The sequence below is a fragment of the Akebia trifoliata genome, chromosome 10 (genome assembly GCF_017979445.1).
Source record: "Akebia trifoliata isolate Shusen 1 chromosome 10, ASM1797944v1, whole genome shotgun sequence".
NCBI classification, from domain to species: Eukaryota; Viridiplantae; Streptophyta; class Magnoliopsida; order Ranunculales; family Lardizabalaceae; genus Akebia; species Akebia trifoliata.
The window spans coordinates 7,956,928-7,981,173 of record NC_141384.1 but is presented as its reverse complement, the minus strand read 5'-3'; the positions used below and the strand labels follow the sequence as shown (position 1 = coordinate 7,981,173).

Genomic DNA, 24,246 nt, shown 5'->3' with positions numbered 1-24,246 from the left:
CCCTTTTGTGGTGAAGTAAGTACTAGAACTAAATAGTACTTAAAACACTTCAATTCATATTATACTCCAAAAGAATTAGAAATTGTCTTCAAGTATTCCAAGTAAAAGTTGGTGTGACAATAGAATCCCTAATATAAATATATGAAATTTCTTCAAAATCAAGCCTAGTTTTTTTTTTTCTCGTCACCCAAAGAAATCGAATTGATTCATCTGAGTCACCTCCTCTCATAATAATCATTTTACTAAACTGAATTTAAACATTATTATTATTATTATTTTATCAGATACATCTTAATATCATTTCCCATGTGACTAAACATACATATGAACATGGTAGATAGTACATCTCTTCATGAGATGATCCTTACCACTATAAGTTAGTTGGAACAGGGTGGCGAGAGATAAAATAGAATGAAGGATGGGATTTTGAGACTTGGAGCTTCAAAATATTGTTGGCATTGCCATGTAGAAATGTGACATTATTGCCCGTAGCAACATTTGGGTTACTTGGATCCACAGTAACCTCATTAAAGGAGATCATTTCTAAATTATGTTGATTGTTGTTGATGCCTTTTACATGTAGAGGAAAATCTTCCAAACTAGGGAGACTATTCAAAACTTAGTGATGCACAAGATAGGGGGTAGCATGGATACTTTTATCTGGCACAACCTTAGGACTACAAAAGTAAATTATTTTACACAACCCCTAGCTTGAATCGTTTTATGTCTCTAGGTTGCATAGAGAAGCTAAGGTGAGCAACTTTATCAACCAATACATTTGTGTTCTTTCGTGCATCTTGTTGCTAGCCTTGGGAGCAGGTAGGACCAAATCCATTATTTGGATTTGGAATGTTCTCAGATAAACAAAGTCATTAACAGCTTGATTTGAGAAATACTTTTTCCATGAAAATAATTTACAAGGACATCAAGATATCTATAGTCCATGTGAGATGGTATAATTTGGTATGATTTCCCAACAACATTAAGAGTCACAATGGCATGCCCTTATTGCTGCTTAGCAAATGTATCAAAACTCAAGACAAATTGGTGGAGAGGGGCATTATCCAAGAATCTAGATGTTGTTTTTTTGCAGGAATACTATATAAAACGTGGGCCACATCTACTTAGGTTGCAACTTCTTGTATGATTTATGACAGAGAATCTGAAAGAGGTCTAATATCAACCATTTCAACAGAGATTGAAACACTTAAGTTACTTGGTTAAGTAACTACCTCAAAGGTAAGTCCCTTAGCTCTTTGGTTAAAAAGGTAGCTCTTAATACCTTTGTCCACTATATATGGCTTTAGAGATATCGAAGATTATTCTAGAATAACTATAACCCACCTAGTCTCCTAGAGTCATTCATCATCAAAGATGTTCAGGTCAGAATTAAGAGTTTTGATATTGCTTGTGAGGACAATGCCTTGATCAGAGATCTCATGGGCTCCTAGCAACTAACTTCGAGGATCGAAATGAGAGTACCCATAATGTGTAGATGGACTAAGTCTCCGAAAAGCTTTCATATGTTAAATTATGATAGTTCCTTAAGAGGTAAAAATGAAGGAGAATGGGAAATCTTGAGAGACAGCAAAAGTAACACCATTAAGGCTCTAGTTGAAAAAACTCAAGCCAAGACAATACTTTTTCATGAATTGCAAACTATGTTAAAGGGCATGATAATGCCGGTTGTGTGCAATATCCTTTGGTTGTAAGTCATGACAAACTCAAAGGTGGCTATAGACTGCATCAATGGGGTTAGCAAAGTTTTGTGGAGGGATGCAGGCATTGTCAAAGCTATAAGATCTAAATCTACTCTATTCCAAACAATTAACTTCATCTTTTATCACAGAGAAAGTAATCAAGCGTTCAACTATTTAACTCATTGGCTTATTACTGTAAATAAAGTGTTGTTTAAACCTATAGATTTGCAAAATGACCTCAAGAAGTTCACATGTCAGGATGTAAGAGGGTATGCCTATGATAGGTTGCAATTTTTTTTTCTGGTTAGAGGTATGTTTAACCCCTCTTAATCTTCAAAAAAAAAAAATTTCATTGGTTTACATTAAGATAAATTCTTACATATTGTTAATTAAATTTTTATAATTGGATTCCCGTTTATTTTTTGTTCCGACGCACTTTTCAATTGGTTATCTATGTTTGATTGAATACCTTAACTAGTAAGACTCCATAAAAATGTAAATCATTAAAATATGAATTTTGACCTTTCTCATTTAAAGAAATTCATAAATTATACTTACATGTAACTAATTAAATCAAAATTTATTTATGATAAAAAGTTTGAGAGTGTTGTAAAAGGGCAAATAATGATTTTGATCTTCTATTAAAATCGATCACTTCCAAATATAGATCAATTAACTTTATTTATATATTTTTTTTGTCAAATATAATTTTCGTCATTAAACATTTGGTTTGAACTCACTATTAGGAGATTTTTTTCAAAAAAAATTTGAGTTTTGGATGCAAAATATTTTTTGAAATTCGCAATGAAGATCAACCTTTTTTTTCTTTAATACAATTTTTGTAAGAATCAGACTAGACTTAGTAAGTTAGGAAGGATTTCACCTTTAGTAAGGGTCCTTGGATGCACCTTGTGGCATAAAAAAACATGATTCGATGTTTTAGGGTTGTAGAGGTGTAAACACCCCATTTTCTGATCATTTAATTCGACAAATTGTCACCTGATTGCTGTGGATCCTAATGATGAGCACATAATACATGTGAAGAATAGAAAACTTGTGAGAGACATTTTTCCATTTATTTTTTTAGTTATTTGTTATTATCTCTCTTTTCGAAATATTTAACGTAAAAATTACGTACGCTTAGGATCGTCGTCATTTTATACTCGACTTAACAAGTACATATGCTCAGGATCGTTACATATTTCGATAACCTAGAGACCTCGCATTGCGTGAAAAATGAGATCTTAAGTCTTAAACATTATCACACCACGATCAAATGAAATTATTCGTCAAATTTTACATAAACTGATAAAATAACGAAAAATAACCCTCATGGGTCTCTTATCTTCAAAATGTCTCAAAAATACTGTCATTACTCTCAAAATAAGATTTTGAGTCTAACAAAACTAAAATAATTGAAAGTGGAGAAAGTTACTAAGAAATACAAAATACCCATAATGTTCGACTCTCAGAAACATCGATTCTTAAGAAAAAGTGACTTTAGGACTAAAAACTCTTCCGAGAATTTTTACACAAATCAATGAGATTTAGATATCGTCTCACTTAGGAAGATAATAAATTTTGAAATGAAATGATAAAAAAATCTTATATAAACGTTACATGAAATGACAAGTTTTTCATATAAAATGATAATTTTTACTACGTGAAATGACACACATCGCCAAATAAAATGATGAAATCTCACATGAAATGATGACTCGTTACAAAATTAAAACCTTATATTAAAATATTGAAAATTAAAAAAAAAATTAAGATTTTAATCAAAGTGATTTTATCAAAATTAATAAGTAAATTCAGATTTGTCCATCAATGTGATCGGATCCATCATAACTTGAAATGGGAATCGTTAAAATTGTCAAATATGAAAATTAACCAATTGAGCCAATTAAATCAATCATAAACTAATCAATCTTGAATAATTTTTTTAAAAATCATCAATCATCAATCAAAACAGATAAATTAATCGTATTAATCAAATTAATTAATTAAATAATGAACTAATTCGAAGAAAAAAAAATTAAAAAATCATTAATTATTCATTACCATTTGAAGTGACTAATTAAGCATTAATTAGTCAAAAAATAAGATAAAATTTTGAGTGAATTGATTTAATTCAAGGTATGGCGAGATGCGTAGGATCACCCCACATTTATTTATATGGATACTATCTTTAAAAACTCATTTCACACATGATGTTCTTGGCCAAGTAAAAAAAAAATCCCTCGTAAACTCCACCTCTCTCAATTTCTCTAAAAGCCAACTTATTTCCACATTTATTACAAATTGAATTTCTAAGAAAGAAAGAATTTTAATCGAGCTTACTCTTTTAAGTGAGCATATCATATCCCTTACTCTACATTAAATAACAAAGTGATAAAAGAAAGAGTTCTAATAAGAAGCAACCTTAGGGTGGCTTGGAAGTGAGGCTATGCTCGCAAGTGCACATGTGCATTCTTTTTCATTTCTTTTCATCGACCCCATTACGAATATGTAACAAAAGGAACGAAAGTAAATAAATATTACAATCTTGATCAAGTAAAGAAAACAACTAACACATAAGCAACCAACAAATAATGTTAGTGAATAATAAAAATAAAAATCTATTTTTTTTTAACAACCGAGTTGTCAAGAGGGATGAACTAAAGTCCCCAGTGGAGTCACCAGCTGTAGCTATGTGGTTTTCGTCGTTAGGACAGCCACAACTACTAAATGTTGGAATCGCCACCATTCAAGTTGGAAATGGGTGTGAATGGTCACCCGATGGACATTTTTCAAGAAATGACATTTTTGGTATTTTTAGTGACTCACGATGGATAAGGGTAGTCGAACCTTGAGATTCGGGTAAGCGGCTCAATTGGAGAAAAGGGAAGGTGTTAGGCACCCTTTTCTCCCCACCGAATGGCGGTAACCTCTACACAACTCGGCTACTTTGATTTTTAAAAGAAAGTGAAAATTGTGCCGTGTGAGTGTATTTGTTCCCTAAGTAGGAATTTAATTTTGGCTTGATTATAAGGTCATTTCATTAATGGAAATGACCCTTATGAACCTCAGCCTTGAGGTCCAATCATCAAAAGGGGTAAAATAAAATAGAAGAAGGAGGTGTTAGAAGAGGGATGATTAGAAGGTTAGAGAGAGAGGGGGGGGGAGTTTAAGACCCACCTTGTAGTTTTAAGGTTCTCCTTTCTTTCATTTCCTTCATTATTCTTCTATGCTTCTTAAATCCTTAGTATAATATGAAAATGAAATTTCTTTTTTAGAAGATAGTATGAGAGAGTGATATAGAGGAGTAGAGAATTTTTTTTTTTTTGTGAGACTTGGTAACCCTTTTTGGGATGAGAGGGGGGGTATTTATAGGTGTTTGGAGGGGATTTGGGGGTATAATGGGGTTAAAATGTGAGAGAAGGGGTAATGACATAGGATTTAGGAGTGAAAGGTGTGAAATTTAAGGTGAAATGGATGGTAAATGTGTAATGAGTGAAAATGGGAGAGGTTTAGATCCAAATGGGTTGGATCCTACCCAAATCCATTTGGGTAGAGTGTTTGATAGGTTGACATGAGTGATGGTTGGTGGTGGAGTGGGATGTAAGATTTAGGAGGATGGGTTGTGTAAGAGGTTGTTAAGTTGGTTTTTGAGAGGAGAAAGGAGATGATGCCATGTGGCAATCATGATGAGAGGGTGAGGAATGAGATTGGTTGATTGGTTCATGAGGGTTGTTTGATTAGAGAGAGAGAAAAGGGTTAGTTGATTGATGATGAATGAAGTATGGGTTGAGTTGATTTTATTGGAGTGTTTTAAGGAAGATGATGGGTAGAGGTATGGGTGGTGATGTGGGTGGTTGATGATGTTAGATAATGGTGATGGATTAGGGTATGGGTGGAGGTGTAGGTGGTTGATGATGTTAGAGGATGGGAATAGTTTAGGTTAGGGTAGGGTATGGGTTGAGGTGATTTTGGAGAGAGGTGAGATGAGTTAAATGAGTTATTTAGAGAATGGTGATGGGAGTGGGTGATTAGATGAGGGAGGTGAAGGGTGGTGATGACAAGTGTCATCTTTTGATATTGAGGGGTTGATTGGTTGATGTGGGTAATGAGTTGAGGTTATGGGTTGGATAGTGAATTGGGTATGGATAGTGGTTTATGGGCTTTTAATGTATTGGGCTTGGGTTTAGAAGGGTTGTGGGTTGTTTTGGATTGGATAAGGCTCATTTTGGATTTGATTTTGATAAGGTAGGTTGGTTTTAGGGTTTAGATGATGTAGGATTGATTTTTAGCTTACGGGTGAGGTGAAAAATTAAAAAAAGAGTTAATGGTTTGTGGGCCTTGAGTGGGTTTAAGGTGTTTGCGGATTTGGAGATGGAACGGTGAAGGTTGGGTGAAGGGTAGGCATCCCAAGTCTCACATTTTTATTTTTTTGATTTTTTGAAATCATTGATTTAATCAAAATGCCACGTGTTGGCGAATCGGACTTTTGGGCCCGTTGGGGAATTTATCGATTTTTGTATGTAAGCGCGGAGTGATGATGTTGAACAGCTGTAGGATGGGTCACAACTCTTCTTGTGGGTCCTCGAGACCATGGGGTGGTCTTAAGAGCATTGATTTAACCAAAGTTACCACTTTTGATGTTTTGGACCTTAGGGGCCCATTGGCCCCTTTTGTTGGAAAATCGATATTTTGCATGGAGCGGGGTAGATGGGAGTGTGCCGAATCCTTTTGGTGGATCTACTAACCCATTGATAGGTGTTAGTGGCTTGATTTTCGACGAAAATATTATTTTTCGATGATTCGGGCTATTGAGGCCCGTTGGTCGAATTTATTGAAACATTACTGTTTTTGGGCCCTTTCAAGTGAGGGCCCGTTCAAATCGAGGTGTCTACAGCTGCCCTTCTTTGCAGGAATTGCGTGCAAAGAACTGCAAAGAATAGACTAAACCCCTATTTGTACGGGCCCGATGAAATTTTGCAAAACACGACTTCGAATTACCGACTGAATCGATGACTTTTGTAGAAAAATGGTTACTCAAGCGCGGGGTCTGATAGAGTTACCTTATTGATTCTTTGGTCTCGATGGCACGGAGCTCGTGTGAGACCTCGGATTTGATGAAGATTTGGTGATTTTGAAATTTGGGTATTTCTCGGTCGTGTTTTAACAAATCGAAATTTGGTGCAACTCGAATGGTTTTTGAAAATTTTCTGATTTTTTCAATTTTTGATTTTTTTTTATTTTTATTTTTATTTTTTATTTATGATTTATGATTTTTTTGGTTTTTGACTCGATTTTTTATTTTGATTGATCCGTGCTCGAGGCACGGATAGTTTTTTATTTGCCTTCATCCGTGTTTGAGGCACGGATGGTTCTCTACTCCATTTTATCCGTGTTCTGAGAACGGTTCAAACCAAATTTCCTTTATCCGTACTAATGACACGGATGGCATTGTTTAGGCCTAATCCGTACTGGTGACACGGACCAGTACGAATTTCAAACGGTTAAAGCCTACGCGCCCTTTCATTTTCAGTTTCTTCTCCGTTTTTCTTCGGTTTCTTCGCACTCTCCGACGATTTCTCTCCCTTCTCTTCATATTCTTCTCGTCTTCGTTGATTTAGGCGTTTGGTAGATTGCTTTGAAAGATTTGGAGCGTTTTGGGCGTTCGTGGAAGCGACTTCAAGCATCGAAGAGTTCTTTGGTGGGTTACGTGTTTGAGGTGAGTTTTACCCTCGTTTTATTCCATTCCTTTTTGCTTTCATTTGCCTAGAATGATAATGAAACCCTTGATTTGTCCCTGGCACAGTCTCTTCTTTTGCCATCTTTTTATTTTGCTTCACATTATGACGTTTTCATGTTTTGATATGAGCATGCTTGCCTTTTTGAAATGTCATTACATCTTGAGAGTAGTGTTTACTATCCTTTATTACCGATTGTTGCCTCTTCATTCTACTTGTTCTATTTTAACTGATATCGCTTTGTCTGATTGGCTTTAAGTGCATGGAATGTTAGTGGTGATGGATTTTTTAGCGGTTAAAGGTGAATGCATGCTCTATGGTGGTGAATGATGGGGTTGGATGTGGATGTCGTGGATGATGTTGGTGGGCTTTTGGATTGTTTTGGGATGGTCTAGCCGCTGTTAAGAGCGAGAACGTACTATTTTTTTGGTGAGGACGAGATAAGTTATGTAGGTGCTATTTGAGTCGGGCTAGGGGTGGCTAGAATTGTTTTGGGATTGGTTTGGGTTGTTTGATAGTTGATGATGAGATAGGATGGTTTGTAAGTGAGGTTTTGGGTTGGATATATGGTGGGTAGAAGATTATTTATGAGAAGCGGTTTGGGACTTGGAAGTGGCTAAAATTGCTTGTTGGATTTGGGTAATTTTCTCTCTAAACTTTTCTATATCTTAGTTTTCTGTGTAATATTTCAAGTTTGTATCCATCTTTATCCTACAAAACTCAGCTTTCAAAAAAAATAATTATTTAGGTAATTTTCTCTCTAAACTTTTCTATATCTTAGTTTTCTGTGTAATATTTCAAGTTTGTATCTATAATATTTCCTTATTAAAGTTCAAAGTTTTATTTATGCTTCATTATAATTTCGATATTGAAGAAAGATATCAACTACTTAGAGTACATTTCGTTGATTTAATTTTTAAGAAACTTTCATATTCAAGACAAAACAGACCAATGGACGAAGAATATTGGGAAAATCATCAATTATTAGTTGAAACTAGAGAAGAATTTTTTGGAGTTTCAAAATTAAGATTTGAGGAAAGAAACCCTTGGATCAGATTTTTGACAGAAATAGAACGTATATGCTTTATATTCTGAATTAAAAACCCTTAAAGTTCTGAAGTTTTTAATGATCTTGAGTAGATTGAGAGTAGATTGGTATCAGAGCCAATTTATTCAAGGAAAGAATAATAAATTTATTTGTAAAAAATTTCGCCTGACCAAAGTCGCGTATCCCTCTTTGATGGCCAGTTGAGCCGATTTTTGGGAATAAATCGTTGATAGTTCGAAAATTTTTAACATATAAGTTTAAAATGAATTCCTTGATTAAATTCGTTTCTGGAAAATATAGTTTAGATCCAGAAAACCCAGACGTCTTAAACATGGAAGAAAACTCAATCGTTGATATAGAATCTAGCCTACATAATTGGAATATTCCTATGATTCCTATAAAAAACATATACAAAAAAAGGAAGTTTTATTATAAAAACAGATTATAGAATAAAAGTTTGTGAACAAACAATCCCTCTAGTTACAGAACACCAAACAGTAGAATTATTCTCAAAAGATTATATACTAAAACATCAACAAAAACATAAGTTCCTACACATAGGATTAATACAAGTAGATATCAAATCATTAACTAGAATAAGTCTAAAGGCCTAAATATTATTATGTGTAAGAGATAAAAGACATTTAAATTTCTCAGATTCTTTGTTAGGATTAGTTGAGTCAAGTCTTTGTGATGGACCTATTTATTTTGACAGTTTTCTCAATTTTACAGTAGCATTAACAGATCTAGGAATAATGAAAGTTTTAAGTTTAAATATTCAAACTTCAGGATATAATATGATACCAGAATCACAACCATTATCCTCGGCACACCATTCTTAACAATAATACAACCCTTCACAGTAGACCCTACAGGAATTAAATGCAGATTATTAGAACAAGAAATGCAATTCAAATTTATACAAGAACCTCAAGAAAGAGAATTAGATATAATAAAAAATAAAACCATAAAAAATACAGTTAACCTAGTAACTAGAAAAGAAAAACAATTAAAAATTTTAAAACAAGAGGTAAACTTTTTAAAGATCTTGAAAGTAGATTGATCCTGAGTAGATTGTTTTATATATATATATATATATATAATAAAATACAGTTGTGCGCTCCACTTTACTACAATTTTCCTTTTCACCACTTCAACTTTGTTGTTTTTCTTCTCCTCCCATTTTTTACTTCACTATATTTTCTCTTTTACTCTTTTAACCTCAAAGATATTTAATAATATCCCTTCAACTTTATTATTTTTCACTTTTACCACCTAACCTAATGAGGATGCATGTGCGTAGAGTATGATCCACATACTAAGAAATCTAGCATTAGGATAAATCTTAGAGAAATGTGTTGCATTCTCGAACTACATTTCTTATCGTAATTGTTGGATATTGTGTTTTCACAATTGGGATTGTTAGTGAATATATGAGTTTCCCTTCCATGAGTCTACGGATCCTGGCCATTTTCAATAATACGCCTCTAGCTTTACTGTCTTTCCTCTTTTAGCCCTTTAATCCAAAGAGAATGTTCGGCACGAGCAAACTCTTTAAATATGTAAAACACAAATAATTTAATTTGTAAAAGTGACTTTTTGGTAGATAGAACAGATCTCTACTTCTATTTTCTAAAAAATTTAATATATTATATACTAATATACATACTAGTCAAGTACAGTATAAGTTTGGGATCTTTTATTTTATAATCAAATGTTTTCTCAAATGATAGAAAATGCAAATCTTTTCTAAAAATAAAAATATATAAACAGAACAATGTTTACACAAATCTTCAATAAATATAAAATAAATTTTTTTTTATAACATCTTCATGGCAAAAATAGTATTTAAGAAAAATAATATAACAAATTTACTTTTGCCAACTCAAGCAAATTTGCATAGAACAATCATATTTAAAAAAAATTGTTAAAAAATTATGAACTCAATCTAGAATTTCATGGCAAAAAATGTATTTAAGAAAAAATACTCTTAGCTAGGAGCTCCAACTAGAGTTTTTATGGCAAAAATCGTATTTAATAATAAAAATTAATAAAATTTCTATTTATAGATAATTCAAACTAAATTTTCATTGCAAAAGAAAAAAAACCTTTCCTTACTAACATATAAAACTATCCAACGAAAGATTTATAAGTGAAAATTGTCTATTGCATCAAACCTCGACAATAGGTATCATTAAATCTCAACTCTATATTACAATTCAGCGTTGAGGTTCGACACTGTGTAAATTTTATGAACAAAATCTTAAAAATTTTGTAAAAAAAAAAAATTACTACCATTTGCCATTTAGATAATTATAATGTATCAAGATTATAAGAATATATAAATGATTTAAAGAAAATGATAGAAACATAAGAGAAATTGATTGTCTTTGTTAAAAATCTTCGATAGATTGAGAATTGAACATGAAAGTACGTAGATCTACAAGGTTCACTATGATTCCTCAAATATACAGTCTATTTAGTAGAGAATGAATCTCTCTTGAGAGGGAAGAGTTTCCAATTTAGAAGATTATTTTTTAAGGATTTATTAGAGAAATTATAGGTGAAGGTATTTCAATTCAAAAATATGAGTTACTGTAGCAAATAACGTTATTTTATTTTGAGTATTAAAAAAAAGTGGCCCTTTTTTTTTTTTTTTTAAATTTTTTATATTCCATATGAGTTCTTTGTATTTATGTTTAACAAAGACAATATCATTATTTCTCGCATAAAATTTTTCTATATATTTCTTATAAGTTTTTTAACTATAGTAATAGGTGATTTTTCCCCCATATCTTCTTAGCTTTATAAATGAAAAACATTATAAGTTTGTTCATAATCTAACATTTTTCAAGTCGATCAAATATTATTGAACGACTTAACTAACCAACACTAATTAATTTTTCAATACCTTACATTCAATGTAAGAAAAAAATAATATAAATTCGGGATTTGTAATATTATTTTTCAATTCTAATGGTGAAATATAGTTGATAAATCACAACTTGTATGATCACATTGTGATTCAAACCATTCATATATTTGTAAACCCATGGATTAGACAAGTTGATAACTTCTCCATCTACGTCAACATTGTACCTACGCCTATCATATCTACTAAACCTTATCTTATGAATGATATGCAATGAATATTTACCGTTTTTAAGTAATGTAGTAATGAAAAATAATTATTATCATTTGTCACATGATCGTGGTCATTACATGACTCAAAATCGATCTTTTCGATACGATTAAAACATGAATCTTTATTTCTTTTCTTTCTTTCAGATATAAAAAAATTATAGTCATACTTACAATTATTCATATAAAATTTTTACGAGAATTTTAATAATACCCAAACAAAATTGGTGATATTAGGTTTACCTTTCACAAAATGCAAGATTAGGTCTATCCTACTTGACCGAAAGTCAACATCTCTTTTCGTTGATTAGTTAAAGGTGAAAATTTGATTTAAAATTTAAATTTTTTTAAATAAAATCAAAATTTTATAATTACTTCATCAACAAAAATGGACACCGCGTTACGTTTCGATAAGGGGATATACCTATTCTTGCACTTTACAAAGAGGTAAATTGAATAACACCAATTTTACAAAGGACATTACTAAAATATCTTTTTTTATTCTATCTCTATCTCAAATATTGGAAAAAAAAGTTTGAAAAGTCGCCGACTTCTATTTTTCAAGGTAAAGGTTAAGACACACCATCCCTCAATGTCACTAAAATGTTCACACTGAGGACATTAAGGTAATTGACTATATTGGTCAACAAATTGTCAATAAAAGATATGAGTTCTTTTGGAATTAAGTATAAGTAGAAGAAAAAGCAAGTATTTTATGATAAATATATAAAAAATTGGAATAAGATTAACCAGGGTTTCTATTTGAAGTGGAATTAACTTAACCCTACTTGTGGGGGATTAAATTAAACCAGGTTAGGCCTGTCCTCTGGGTTTTAGTGTCTGAAAGAGAGAGAGAGAGAAAAAAAGGGAGAGATGTCTGATTGTAGGGCGAGTTAGGGGCAAAGCTGAGACTTTGGTCTGAGAAGAACTCAACAAACCCTCCTTTTTCTTCTTCTCCGGTCTCTCTCCTGTCGGCGACTTTTCCGGCGTCTTCCCCAACAGCTAGGGTTTCTTCTTCTCGTTATCGCTTCTCTGGTAATTTGGCCGGAAAATCTCAGCGGAAGTTGCAGAGCTCTAGAACTTAGGGTTTTGGGAGATTTTGATTATTATTATTTTTTTTCAATGTTCGAGGTGTTTTTGGTGGAAATCTGTTGCGAGGTTTTTTGAATCTAAACGAACTGAGTTTATCTGAGTTGAGGAGATTCAAGTTTTGAGCATCAGAGTATGTGATTGAGATTTAAGCTGAAAAAAGCTTATTTGAGCTTCGAAAGAACGGAATCTGGCTGAGATCCAGTCGTTTTTTCTCCGTAAAATGATCCGGTAGAAGCTTCTCTAAATCCTTTTCCGGTGAGTCTGACGGAAACTTTACCGGAAACCTGCACCATGAAGACGCCCTCGAACGGTTCAGTGCCAATGGTGACGACAACAAATCTCTGCGAAGGTTAGATTTGGTTTTTTTTTTTTTTTTTTCCCACATTTTCGCTGGGAGGAGATTTTCGGTCAAACGTGTACTGACACGTGTCATTACAGGAGAGAAGAAGAGCATAAACGCTGAGCTATGGCACGCGTGTGCCGGACCGTTGGTCACGTTGCCGCCTGTTGGAAGCCTTGTTGTGTATTTTCCTCAAGGCCACAGCGAACAGGTAACCAATGAAGGGCTTCGCGCTATCGTACGCCGTGGTGGTGTAACTGTTATCTTTGGCTTGTTCTTCTTGTTTGGAAATTATCTGTTTTTTTAAGTAACAGTGACCCTTTTCTAGAAAAAATTATGCCAAAACTGAATTTATTTGGAAAATAAATTTGTGTACTTGGAGTATGCTATTTTGCGCTGGAGGTGCTAAAAGTCGTGGTGGTGACGTTTAAGGGTAGTTGGGTTGCAGAAAATGTGATCCAATTGTTTGGAAAGGAAATTTGTAGTTTGTACTGTAAGAATTGAAGTAGTTGGTTGTTTTGCTATTGTGCACCTATGTGGTGACACTGGTCAATCTTCTCCCCCCGAATTTTTTTTTTGGGTTATTTAATCACCCTTTTGCCCGTTGTTGTTTATTCTTCATTTCATTTGGAAATATGTTTTATACATTTATTAGTGTTGGTTGTTTTGCTATTGTGCGCCTATGTGGTGACAGTGGTTTACCTTCTCCACCACTGGAATTTTTGGGGTAATCCAATCATCCTTTTTCCCCTTGTAGTTTATTCTTCATCTGATTTGAAAATATGTTTTAAATAATTTTTTTGTGTTGGTTTTTTTGCTATTGTGCACCTATGCGGTGCCAGTGGTTTACCTTTTCCTCAACAAAATTTTGAGAAATTTAATCACCCTTTTTCCCCGTGTTGTTTACTCTTCATCTGAATTGGAAAATATGTTTTACATATTCTTTGGGATTGTTATTATTATACTTTTTTTTAAATTTTTATCTAAAATTTTCTTTTTAATATATACCCACTGATTGTTGCATGCTTATTTAGATTTCTATTGTATTTTTATTTCGCCGGCCAAATTTCCTTTTCGACGCTTATTCTTATAGAATTTTGTAATATGTAACATTTTTTTCTTCTTCTTCTTTTTGATTGGTAATGGGAGGTTAGGCAGATCCCCCAACCAGCTATACTAAAAAGGCCAGAAGGAGTTGCTATCTTACATAAGTCTTACAAGCCATGTCGTCCTCGATAATACAAACAAGCTCTCTAGAGAAATGTTAAATGGAGTTGTCTTATAGTTTTTGGGACTTCGATATTATGGGTGTTCTTGCTTGATCATTATTTTATGGGTTGTTGGTTTCACCCAAACAGAAGTATTTGTGATCACTTTTTGTTTCAATGCTAAAAAGATTTATAATATGTTTTTCGTATGTTTGAATTTGTAGCTGTATGTATTTCTTCTTTAGGTTATGACTTATGATATTGTGAATTTTAATCTTTGTTTTATATGTTTGTCTCAATTGAACTTTCTTAGTATTGCTTTGTACCCTCTGAGATTCAGGGAAATTGATGTGATTATTGTTGTGTTTTGATTCATTCCTATTTTTTCTTAATTAAAATTTGAAAAAGGTTTTGATTTTAGTTCCACAACCTGTTATGGACAACATAAAATTTTAAACCAACAGAACTTATACAAAAGGTGGGTGGTCCTCTGTTTTTTTTTTTTTCCCTTAATAAAAAATTGAAATTTAATCCTTGTTTTACCCAAAAAACAGCAGAACCTGAGCAGGCCACCATTTTGATCTCCTGGTTGAACGAACCCATGAACTTGTGGGAGGCCAGTGTAAAAAAATAAATAGCATCTATCAGTGTTTTCAAACCTAGACTGTCTATTGAACTGATGAGGGCAGTAGTTCACTGGGCTGCCAGTTCAACCAGGTGGTCCAAAAAGTGAGTTGCCTCGAATTTTCCCCTTTTTTGGGTAAAAATAAGGAATGAATGTAAAAACTTGGGTTGATGTTTACTCAGACCGTTTTGGAGACTTTCACTAATTCACATCTTTGACCGGCTTGTTGGGGATGAATTTGTGTCTATGATTATAAAACGAGGACCTTTTATATTCTTTTCATTCAATTTTGTAATTATTTTATTGTAAGCTCTTTAATTTTTGTTATTTCCAGGTTGCAGCGTCTATGCAGAAAGATGTAGATGCTCACATCCCAAACTACCCAAATCTACCCTCGAAGCTAATATGCCTCCTCCTCAATATCACATTACATGTATGGGGAGTATCTGTATCTTTCTTTTGTTCTTTCTTAGGTACAATGTATTGATAGAAGTTTAGAGTTCATCTTTTTGTTACTTAATATGTTTTGTTTTGTCACATTACCCAGGCGGATTTAGAGACGGATGAAGTATATGCTCGGATGACACTTCAGCCAATTTCTACAGTAAGTAACACTATTATTGCTTTGCTATATATTTCTTGAATTGAAAAATAGATAAAGGATCATTGTCTCTGATTGGGATTATCGGATGATTGCCTTTGTATTTATGTACCTGAATTCACATTCTTGTTGTTGAGGATGGTAAAGATAAACAAATAAAGATAAAGTTACTGAATACTTATCATGGCTTGATGCTTAGGTGCCTTTAAAATTGAATGAGTTTATATTTTAAGAAGGTAACTTGAAATCTTTATTATAATGAGAGGAGTAGTAGAAGTGGTTTGATACCAAAATTTGGAGTGGCTGTAAATGCCCCCGCTTTTATATTTAAATTTAATATAATCAGGGTCACTTAGGTAAAAAAACCAAGAAAATTGCAATCTCACATGTTGCTTAGTTTTCAAAATTACGAAAGTATCCTTTTTACTATGGAATCTTCAAGAACCCTTTAATCAATATTTTAAATTACAAATAAGCCCTTTTGATACATGTGCATTTGCACATGCCACCTTCTAGTTTCATGAAAAAAAATGGCAACATAAATTTTGATTCTGGAATGTTTTGCATATCTACATGTTTAACAGGCATAAGAGGCATTTCCCTGGCCAAGCTGGATAGGTATTGGCCTGCATGATAATTGTCTTATAAGCTGGGGGTGCATTTGGAATATGATTGGTTGAAACTATGGGACACAATCAATCTTGTGCACACTCAGACATGCTCATGCTTCTATATTGAGATTTTGTTACACTCTTTTCTGGTTCTTGCTTTTAGGTCCTTGTTTTTTCTCAACCTATGAACTTTTTTATGCAGTATGACAGGGAAACATTACAGGCATCAGATCTTGCACTAAAGTCAAATAAACCTCAAACTGAATTTTTCTGCAAAACATTGACTGCGAGTGATACAAGTACTCATGGAGGTTTCTCTGTACCCCGTCGTGCAGCTGAGAAGATATTCCCTTCTCTTGTAAGCAAATTTACAGTACCCAAAGTGTTTGGTACATTAGTTTCAAGAAGCTTTTTGACAGTTCTACATTTTTTTTTTCTCTGGGTTCTGTGTGTAGGATTTTTCGATGCAACCACCTGCGCAGGAACTGGTGGCCAGAGACTTGCATGATAATGCATGGACCTTCCGTCACATCTACCGAGGTATTTTCATGTTTGTTAGCCATTTAATATGTTATTTGTTGTAACAATACAGTAATTCAACTATGTACTTGTTTGCAATATTTTGGATTATAAGGCCTGCTTGGTATGATGCAAATCATTTGCTTATGCAAATAATTTTCTAAAATCAATTTTTGCATTGCAAAAAATTTGCATAGATCACCTAAATTCTTAAGAAATCTCAGCAAATGATTTGCGGCACGAAAACTACAACAAATCATTTGCAAAATTGTTCGAATGCAACCTATGAATGTCAAAATTATTGAAATATCCCTTATTAAAAAATAAGGAAATTACAAAAATATCCTCAATACTTGTCACAACAATATACACATGAATTTCTGAAAATACTCTCATAAAAATATATTAAGTTGTATATTGAAATTACAAAAATATCCCTAGCATTAGTAAACTTTTTGTTGTGAATAATTTGTAGTGTACCAAGCAGGGCCTAAATGCTTACATTTTCATTCTATTCCTTGAACATCTGAATGCCCATTCACGTTCTCTTCTTAAACCAGGTCAGCCAAAACGACACTTATTAACTACAGGTTGGAGCCTGTTTGTAAGTGGAAAGAGGCTTTTTGCTGGCGATTCTGTCTTATTTATTAGGTAGAATGATGGAATTTGAAAAATAACCTTTGATGTTTCTGTTAATTTCTCTTTATTCTAAAGCATGCTAATTCCTATGGGTTTTGAGCAGAGATGAAAAGCAGCAGCTTCTATTGGGTATTAGACGAGCTAATAGGCAACCTACAAATATATCGTCATCTGTGTTGTCAAGTGATAGTATGCATATTGGGATCCTAGCTGCAGCTGCCCATGCAGCTGCTAACAATAGTCCCTTCACCGTCTTTTATAATCCAAGGTTAATTGATACCTTTTCTAATTAATTATTATTTTTATTTATCAGAGTTTTGAAATTAGTTAACAAGCTTTGACTTATTGCAAAATCACTGCAAATTTTGCAGTCAAGGAGATTTAGGGTTAATTAAAAATTGATATTTCATGGATCAAAATTTCTCAATTGAGTAGTATTTTTTAATATAATCTTTGTTTCTGCAGGGCTAGCCCTTCGGAATTTGTTGTCCCACTAGCGAAATACTACAAGGCAGTGAATAGCAACCAAGTATCCCTTGGTATGCGTTTTCGGATGATGTTTGAAACTGAGGAGTCAGGAACAAGAAGGTAATTGCATTTGAATTTAAATTTTTTATTCTCTATAGTAATCCCACAACTATGCTAATGATCACTCAACCGGTGCAAGTATTTTGTAGAGAAATTGGAAATAGATTTTAAAAGCATGGTGCCACAACATGGCTTGAATCTGTCTACTTAAAAGTGGCTTAAATTAATTTCAAATTCGAGAACCTTTTGCTGTGGTCTGATTTTTGAATTATTTTGCAGGTATATGGGTACAATTACAGGCATCAGTGATCTAGATCCTGTAAGGTGGAAAAATTCGCAATGGCGTAATCTTCAGGTAGAAATTTGTTGTCTCAATCCAAGTATTTCCTGTATTAGGCATCCATCCCTCATATAGTGTGATCTTTTATCATAGGTTGGCTGGGATGAATCTACAGCTGGAGAAAGGCGTAACCGTGTCTCAATATGGGAGATAGAACCGGTTGCAGCTCCATTTTTCATCTGCCCCCCACCATTCTTCAGATCGAAGCGCGGACCATCAGGAATGCCAGGTTCGTCCCATGCCGTTATTATCTAACCAAATATCATTGCTTTGTGTGAGTAGGTCTGAAGAATAACCATACCAGGGTGGCTAGGGGAGCCTTTCTTTGGACCCCATCTTGCCTAAGACTTACATATTGTACAAATCATTTGAGTCAGAAAGGATATATTTTATGCATTTGTAGGACCATGCAATGATAAATCCTTTCCCCTTTGAATGTGCCACATTTACAATGGTGGCATGGAGAATGAGAATATGCCTATTCTCCTTTAGTTTCCCTGGATGTGGGGTTAAGGGCTTAAAATGGGTCAGATCTGAGTATATCCAATTTTTTATTCGGATCCGTATCTGACTCGGATCCTATTAGTTAAAACCATATCCGAACCATTTTGCTCTCACTAAATCCGGTTCTGGATCTGACCTGACTGAACTACTTGATTCAGGCTGACCGGGCCGGATAATTTTGGACCGTTCAACATTATTTTTACCATATTTCTTTTCTAATTGCTATGCTATGCTACTCTATTTTACAATTATTATAAGTAGTAGTAAAAAAGATATTTTGAAAAACATAAAAAAATATAATTTTAAAAGCAATATATCATTCGGATCTAGGTGGATATATGGATGGATCCGTATCCGACTTGGATCAAGGGACATCAACCCATATTCGACCCGTTTTTATTCGGGTCTGCTCCAAGGGTCCAAACCCGCTAAATTTGGATTACTCGGTATTCGGATAAAATCCAACCCATTTTATGCCCTACTTGCTGTCAAGATTCTGAATTTTTATAGAGGATAGCTGATCCATCGTCTTTAAGATTGCTTTTGCAGATGATGAGTCCTCTAATATGGAGAACCTTTTCAAGAGAACAATGCCTTGGCTTGTTGAAGACATTTGCATGAAGGATCCACAATCTCATGCTTCCGTAATGCCTGGTCTAAGCTTAGTCCAATGGATGAACATGCAGCAAAATCATCCCCTCGGTAACACAACCATGCAACCCGACTACATGCGTTCTCTTACAAGTCCTGTTCTGCAAAACCTTGCCGCAGCAGATCTTTCCCGTCAGTTGGGCTTGCCTGATTCACAGATCTTGCAACAAAACAACTTGAATTTCAATGCTCAGAGGCAAAACCAGCAAGCTCAACAGCTCGATCAACTCCCAAAACTACCTACCACATTAAACCAATTAGGATCCATTATGCGGACACAGCAACATATGGATGACATTGGTCAGCAACAAAGGCAGAATTTCGTTAATCAAACAGTTTCCGGAAATCAAGCTCAGGCCCAACTCTTACAACCTCAAGTTCTACCTCAGAGTCATGTTAGTCAGCAACAGCCATTGATCCAGACCCATCAACATCACAATAATCTTCTCCAGAATCAGCTACAACAGCAACAACAGCAACAGCAGCAGCAGCAGCAACAACAACAGCAGCAGCAGCAGCAGCAACAACTGCAACAGCAACAGCTGCAGCAGCAGCAACTTCAGAAGCAGCAGCAACAGCAGCAGCAGCAGCAGCAACAGCAGCAGCAGCAGCAACAACAACAACAACAACAACAGCAGCAAAACCGAGTTCCAGCTCAGCTCCCCCACCAAGTGAATCAACAGTTACAGATGTCTGAACATCAGATTCAGTTGCAACTGTTACAAAAGCTTCAGCAGCAACAACAGTCGCTACTGTCACAACAGTCTATTCTGCAACAGCCACCTCAACTTAGTCAACTCCAAGAGCAGCAGAGGCAGATGTTGGAAATGCCTCAAAGTTTATCTAACCCAAACTCAATCCCTCATCAGCATGTAATCCAACAGCAGATGATGATGAAGAATAATACCCAACAAGGCATCAGGTTCTCTAATATCCCTCAAAATCAGTCGCAACCGAAGTTTCAGCAACAACAAGACGTTCTTGCTGAGTTGGCCGGTTCAGTTCTTCCTCCCGAACCAACAACCAATTTGCTCTCAACAGCGGGTAGTGGTTTATTGGCACAGTCGGGACTTACTGATGACTTGCCCTCTTGTTCCACGTCACCTTCCACAAACTGCCCCAATGTAGTTCAACCCATCATTAGCAATAGGACCCACCACAATACAACCATGGCAGATGAGATGGTTCAGTCTGCTGCAATGCTTTTGAGTCCAAGTGCTTTGGAATCCATGTCTGCGAGTCCAAACTTATTAAAGGAGTTGCAGCAGAAGCCTGATATCAAGCCTTCATTGCCCATTCCCAAGAATCAAAATCAAGGTGTTATTGCTTCACAAACATATCTTAACGGTGCAGGCCATTTGGATTACTTGGAAACATCCTCTTCGGCAACTTCAGTTTGTCTTTCTCAGAATGATGGGTTATTACAACAAAACTTCCCGTTGTCATCTTTCAATCCACAGTCAATATTGTTTCGAGATACGAGTCAGGACGGGGAAGTGCAGGCTGATCCGAGGACTAATGTTTTGTTTGGGGTTAATATTGATGGTCCACTTGGAATACCATTGACTCCTGATCCCTTGCTAGCAAAGGGTATAGGGTCAGCAAAGGACTTGTCCAACCATCTCTCTTCGGGAAGCATACTCACCAACTATGGGAACTCCAAAGATGCTCAACAGGAACTCTCATCCTCTATGGTTTCACAGTCATTTGGGGTTCCTGATATGGCTTTCAATTCAATTGATTCTACCATTAGCGATGGTGGGTTTTTGAACCAAGGGCCATGGGCTCCACCACTTCAGCGAATGCGGACTTTCACCAAGGTAGGTTTGATGTTTCATCTAAACACATAAATACATGGAGTTGTTGTAATTTGGTTTTATTAAATTTCTTATGAGGCTGACTTGATTGTCATTCATGTTAAGGTGCACAAGCGTGGAGCCGTTGGGAGATCTATTGATATGGCCCGTTATTCAGGTTATGATGAGCTGAAACAAGATCTGGCTCGTAGATTTGGAATAGAGGGACAGCTCGAGGACCGGCAGAGAATAGGCTGGAAACTTGTTTATGTGGATCATGAGAATGATGTCCTATTAGTTGGGGATGATCCTTGGGAGTAAGTCCTAAATACCCTTTACTAGTTAGAATCTCTCTCTCTCTCTCTCTTTCTCTCTCATTTAAACATAATCAGGTTTTTATTAATGAAGTGAGAACGCCTATAACGTCTGGTTAAGTCCTAAATACGAATTGAGATTTGTTATTAACGAAAATATGTGCTAAGCTGCTAAATCAATGGCATGATGCCACATGTATTGAATTACATCACCTGATTGGTTAGTTGGAGAGAAAATTTACTGGAGAAAATGGTTATGCAGTTGAGATTTTATATTTTACCCACCCTTTTCTATGTACACATGGCATTCTGCCATTGATTTTTCAGCTTAGCACACTTTTACACCTTTCCGTTCACAGCAAATTCGGACTCTCCCTTGGTAGTAAGTCAGAAATACCCTTTGTTAGTTGGACCCCCTTTGTTTTCATTAGCATATTTTTATTCAAAGAGATTGTTACTGGAGGATAGTTTACTCAAAAACACCTGAACAACCTCGTAATACCCTCCCTATCCGAAGTGCTAGCCACAATATTACTTTTTGATATTTCCAAGGATGATTTCCATGGGGTTGGGGTGTGCAACCATAGGGACTAGTCCCATCCCAAAAGGGATGTGGGGTACACTGTTATCCCAACAAAAATAAAAAATGATTTCATTCTCATACTAGTTCCTTCAAAATGTGCCCTTGGGGCACTCGAGGTTGTCCTAAATCCTTTTTGAAATCTCATTGATCACATTAAAGCTGAGCAGTTTATCCTTCTAAATCACCTTTTTCCAAGTATTTAAAGGAATTGCTTTGTTTATGAGACACTAGTACAACTAGTCAAAATTTGAATTACCGTTGCTGGATATGAATAGTAATTCTGCCTCTCAAAAAATATTTCACGCTTCAAAATCCGAGATGAATTTCTATTTTAGAACATAGTTTCCTACATTATGGCCAGTTTTTCTAGGTGTTGATTCAATTGACACCAACTTTTGCTAATGCCACCCCAATTTGTATGCAAATACCAAAGAATTAGCACACATCTTGGGGTGGCATTAGCAAAAGTTTGGTGTGGCAATATAAGCTCTCTAAATTATTTATTTTGGCTACTTATCTGTTAAAGTGTCCACTATAATTTCTGATTTCTTTTGAACTTTGCAGGGAATTTGTGAACTGTGTACAGTGCATCAAGATACTATCCCCGCAAGAAGTTCAGCAGATGAGCTTGGATGGAGATCTCGGGACCAATGTCCTTCCAAATCAGGCCTGCAGCAGCTCAGATGGTGGGAATGCTTGGAGGACTGCTCAGTGTGACCAAAATTCTGGCAACCCTTCTGCTGGGTCCTACGACCATTGAGTCATTCCTTGAAACTTCCACGAAAATAAGGAACATATCGATACGATAAGATAAATATACTCTCGCCGATTGCAATTCATAAGCAGATGATGGTCGTGTTTAGGATTCGAGAAGTTATCCATGAAGATTGGAGCCAGTTCTGCAGTTGTACTCCATTGATCAACAACTCTGTTCGATTGGCCCAAGTTTATTTATAGTGAGTCTGCTTCTAGTTTGGCGAGGAACCCAACATTGTACACCACCACCTGAGGACTTCTGATATTATGATGCTTGTAAGGTCAATTTTTTTTCCCTGGTGCATTGCAAAAGCAAAGGCTAAAAAAATTGGCATGGCTTGGTTTTTAATGTATAAATTGTGTAGATTTCTCCATTCTCCTTCTCCCTTGCAAAGAAGCATACTTCCATGAAATTTTCAAGATTTTTTTTTCCTCTACAGGAGAAAAAGAATAATGCTGAAGTGTGTGACCTCGCATCGCACACACTGATGTGAAAGTGTATGAGAATCATAGATGCTTTTCTCAAGATACGAGTGGAAAAGCATTTATGGTTCCTATGCACTTTCACGTCAAGATGTGGGATATGAGGTCCAATCTCAAGGTCACTCCAGCACGACTCGAGAAAAAAAGGATTCCCCAACTTTTGCTTTGATTCCAGTCAAAATATGAAGATAGGACAGATTCTTTATGAACTTTTTCTCTCATTAATTGTGCATCTGAAAAAAAAAAAAATTAAAAAATGTCGTCCCTGCCATCAATGATGCACACCTCTTTTCCTTTTTTCCATTAAAAGTAGTTTTTTTATATTATTATTTCGAAGTCAAAATTTTCTAGTTTTGATCTTCTGGAGTACAAAAGCATTGAAGTTTGTCTGTTTTGATAGATCGTTCAATCTTGGGATTAAACATTAGCAACCGAGAATATTATTTTACCTTGCTAGTTACTACCTGTTAATTAATTTTCCTATATAGTGGTGATATAGTAAACTTTGTTGGTGATACAAGGGTAGGAGCCACCAAAAATATCCGTTCTAGGAAAAATTCTTCTCTCCTATGAGAAGATAGGTGATTGCAACAAGTTATTCATGACAGCTCTCCAACTTCCAAAATGGTAAGGGGACTCTAATTTTAAAGTTCACGTCGGGAAAGCTTATTAATATATACTTCGATATTCCAAAGATGAGAAAAAATTTGGTCTCGGTTACTACCAAGCAAGAAAGGTTCAAGACGATGTTTGAAGTTGATATTGTTGTATATTTAGTTTAGCTCATAATTGATCAATTTATGGGTATCGTTAACAATTGGAAAGCCTCCGTACATTGATTACCTCTTAAATATACTTGTTGACAACGAATTCGCAACCATTCCTTGAGATGTAGTTTTGTTCTCTCTAGACTTTGCAATTTATCAGTAAAGTATTAGCTTGATCTTCCTTGAATGCTTGAGTCCTAAAGTGGTGTTGAAGAGCTTCACTTCTTTTTTGAGGAAGGATTATGAGCTTTTTCTTATCTAA

The 24,246-nt window shown here is 34.9% G+C and overlaps 1 protein-coding gene across 2 annotated transcripts; it reads left to right on the top strand.

Moving 5' to 3' along the window:
• Nucleotides 1-12,448: 12,448 nt before the first annotated feature.
• On the top strand, nucleotides 12,449-23,108 carry LOC147393050 (auxin response factor 19-like). 2 transcript variants are annotated; one of them, XM_086456975.1, is made up of 14 exons: nucleotides 12,449-13,068; nucleotides 13,158-13,270; nucleotides 15,227-15,325; nucleotides 15,440-15,496; nucleotides 16,307-16,462; nucleotides 16,560-16,644; nucleotides 17,184-17,274; nucleotides 17,366-17,530; nucleotides 17,728-17,850; nucleotides 18,070-18,145; nucleotides 18,224-18,359; nucleotides 19,184-21,105; nucleotides 21,208-21,398; nucleotides 22,543-23,108. In XM_086456975.1, exons 1-14 carry the CDS (start codon nucleotides 13,011-13,013, stop codon nucleotides 22,736-22,738), a joined length of 3,468 nt encoding a protein of 1,155 aa, XP_086313101.1. In that variant the 5' UTR covers nucleotides 12,449-13,010; the 3' UTR covers nucleotides 22,739-23,108. The 2 variants fall into 2 exon arrangements, with proteins under 2 accessions (XP_086313101.1, XP_086313102.1); XM_086456976.1 differs by lacking the exons at nucleotides 12,449-13,068; nucleotides 13,158-13,270 and adding an exon at nucleotides 13,375-13,786.
• Nucleotides 23,109-24,246: the final 1,138 nt, after the last annotated feature.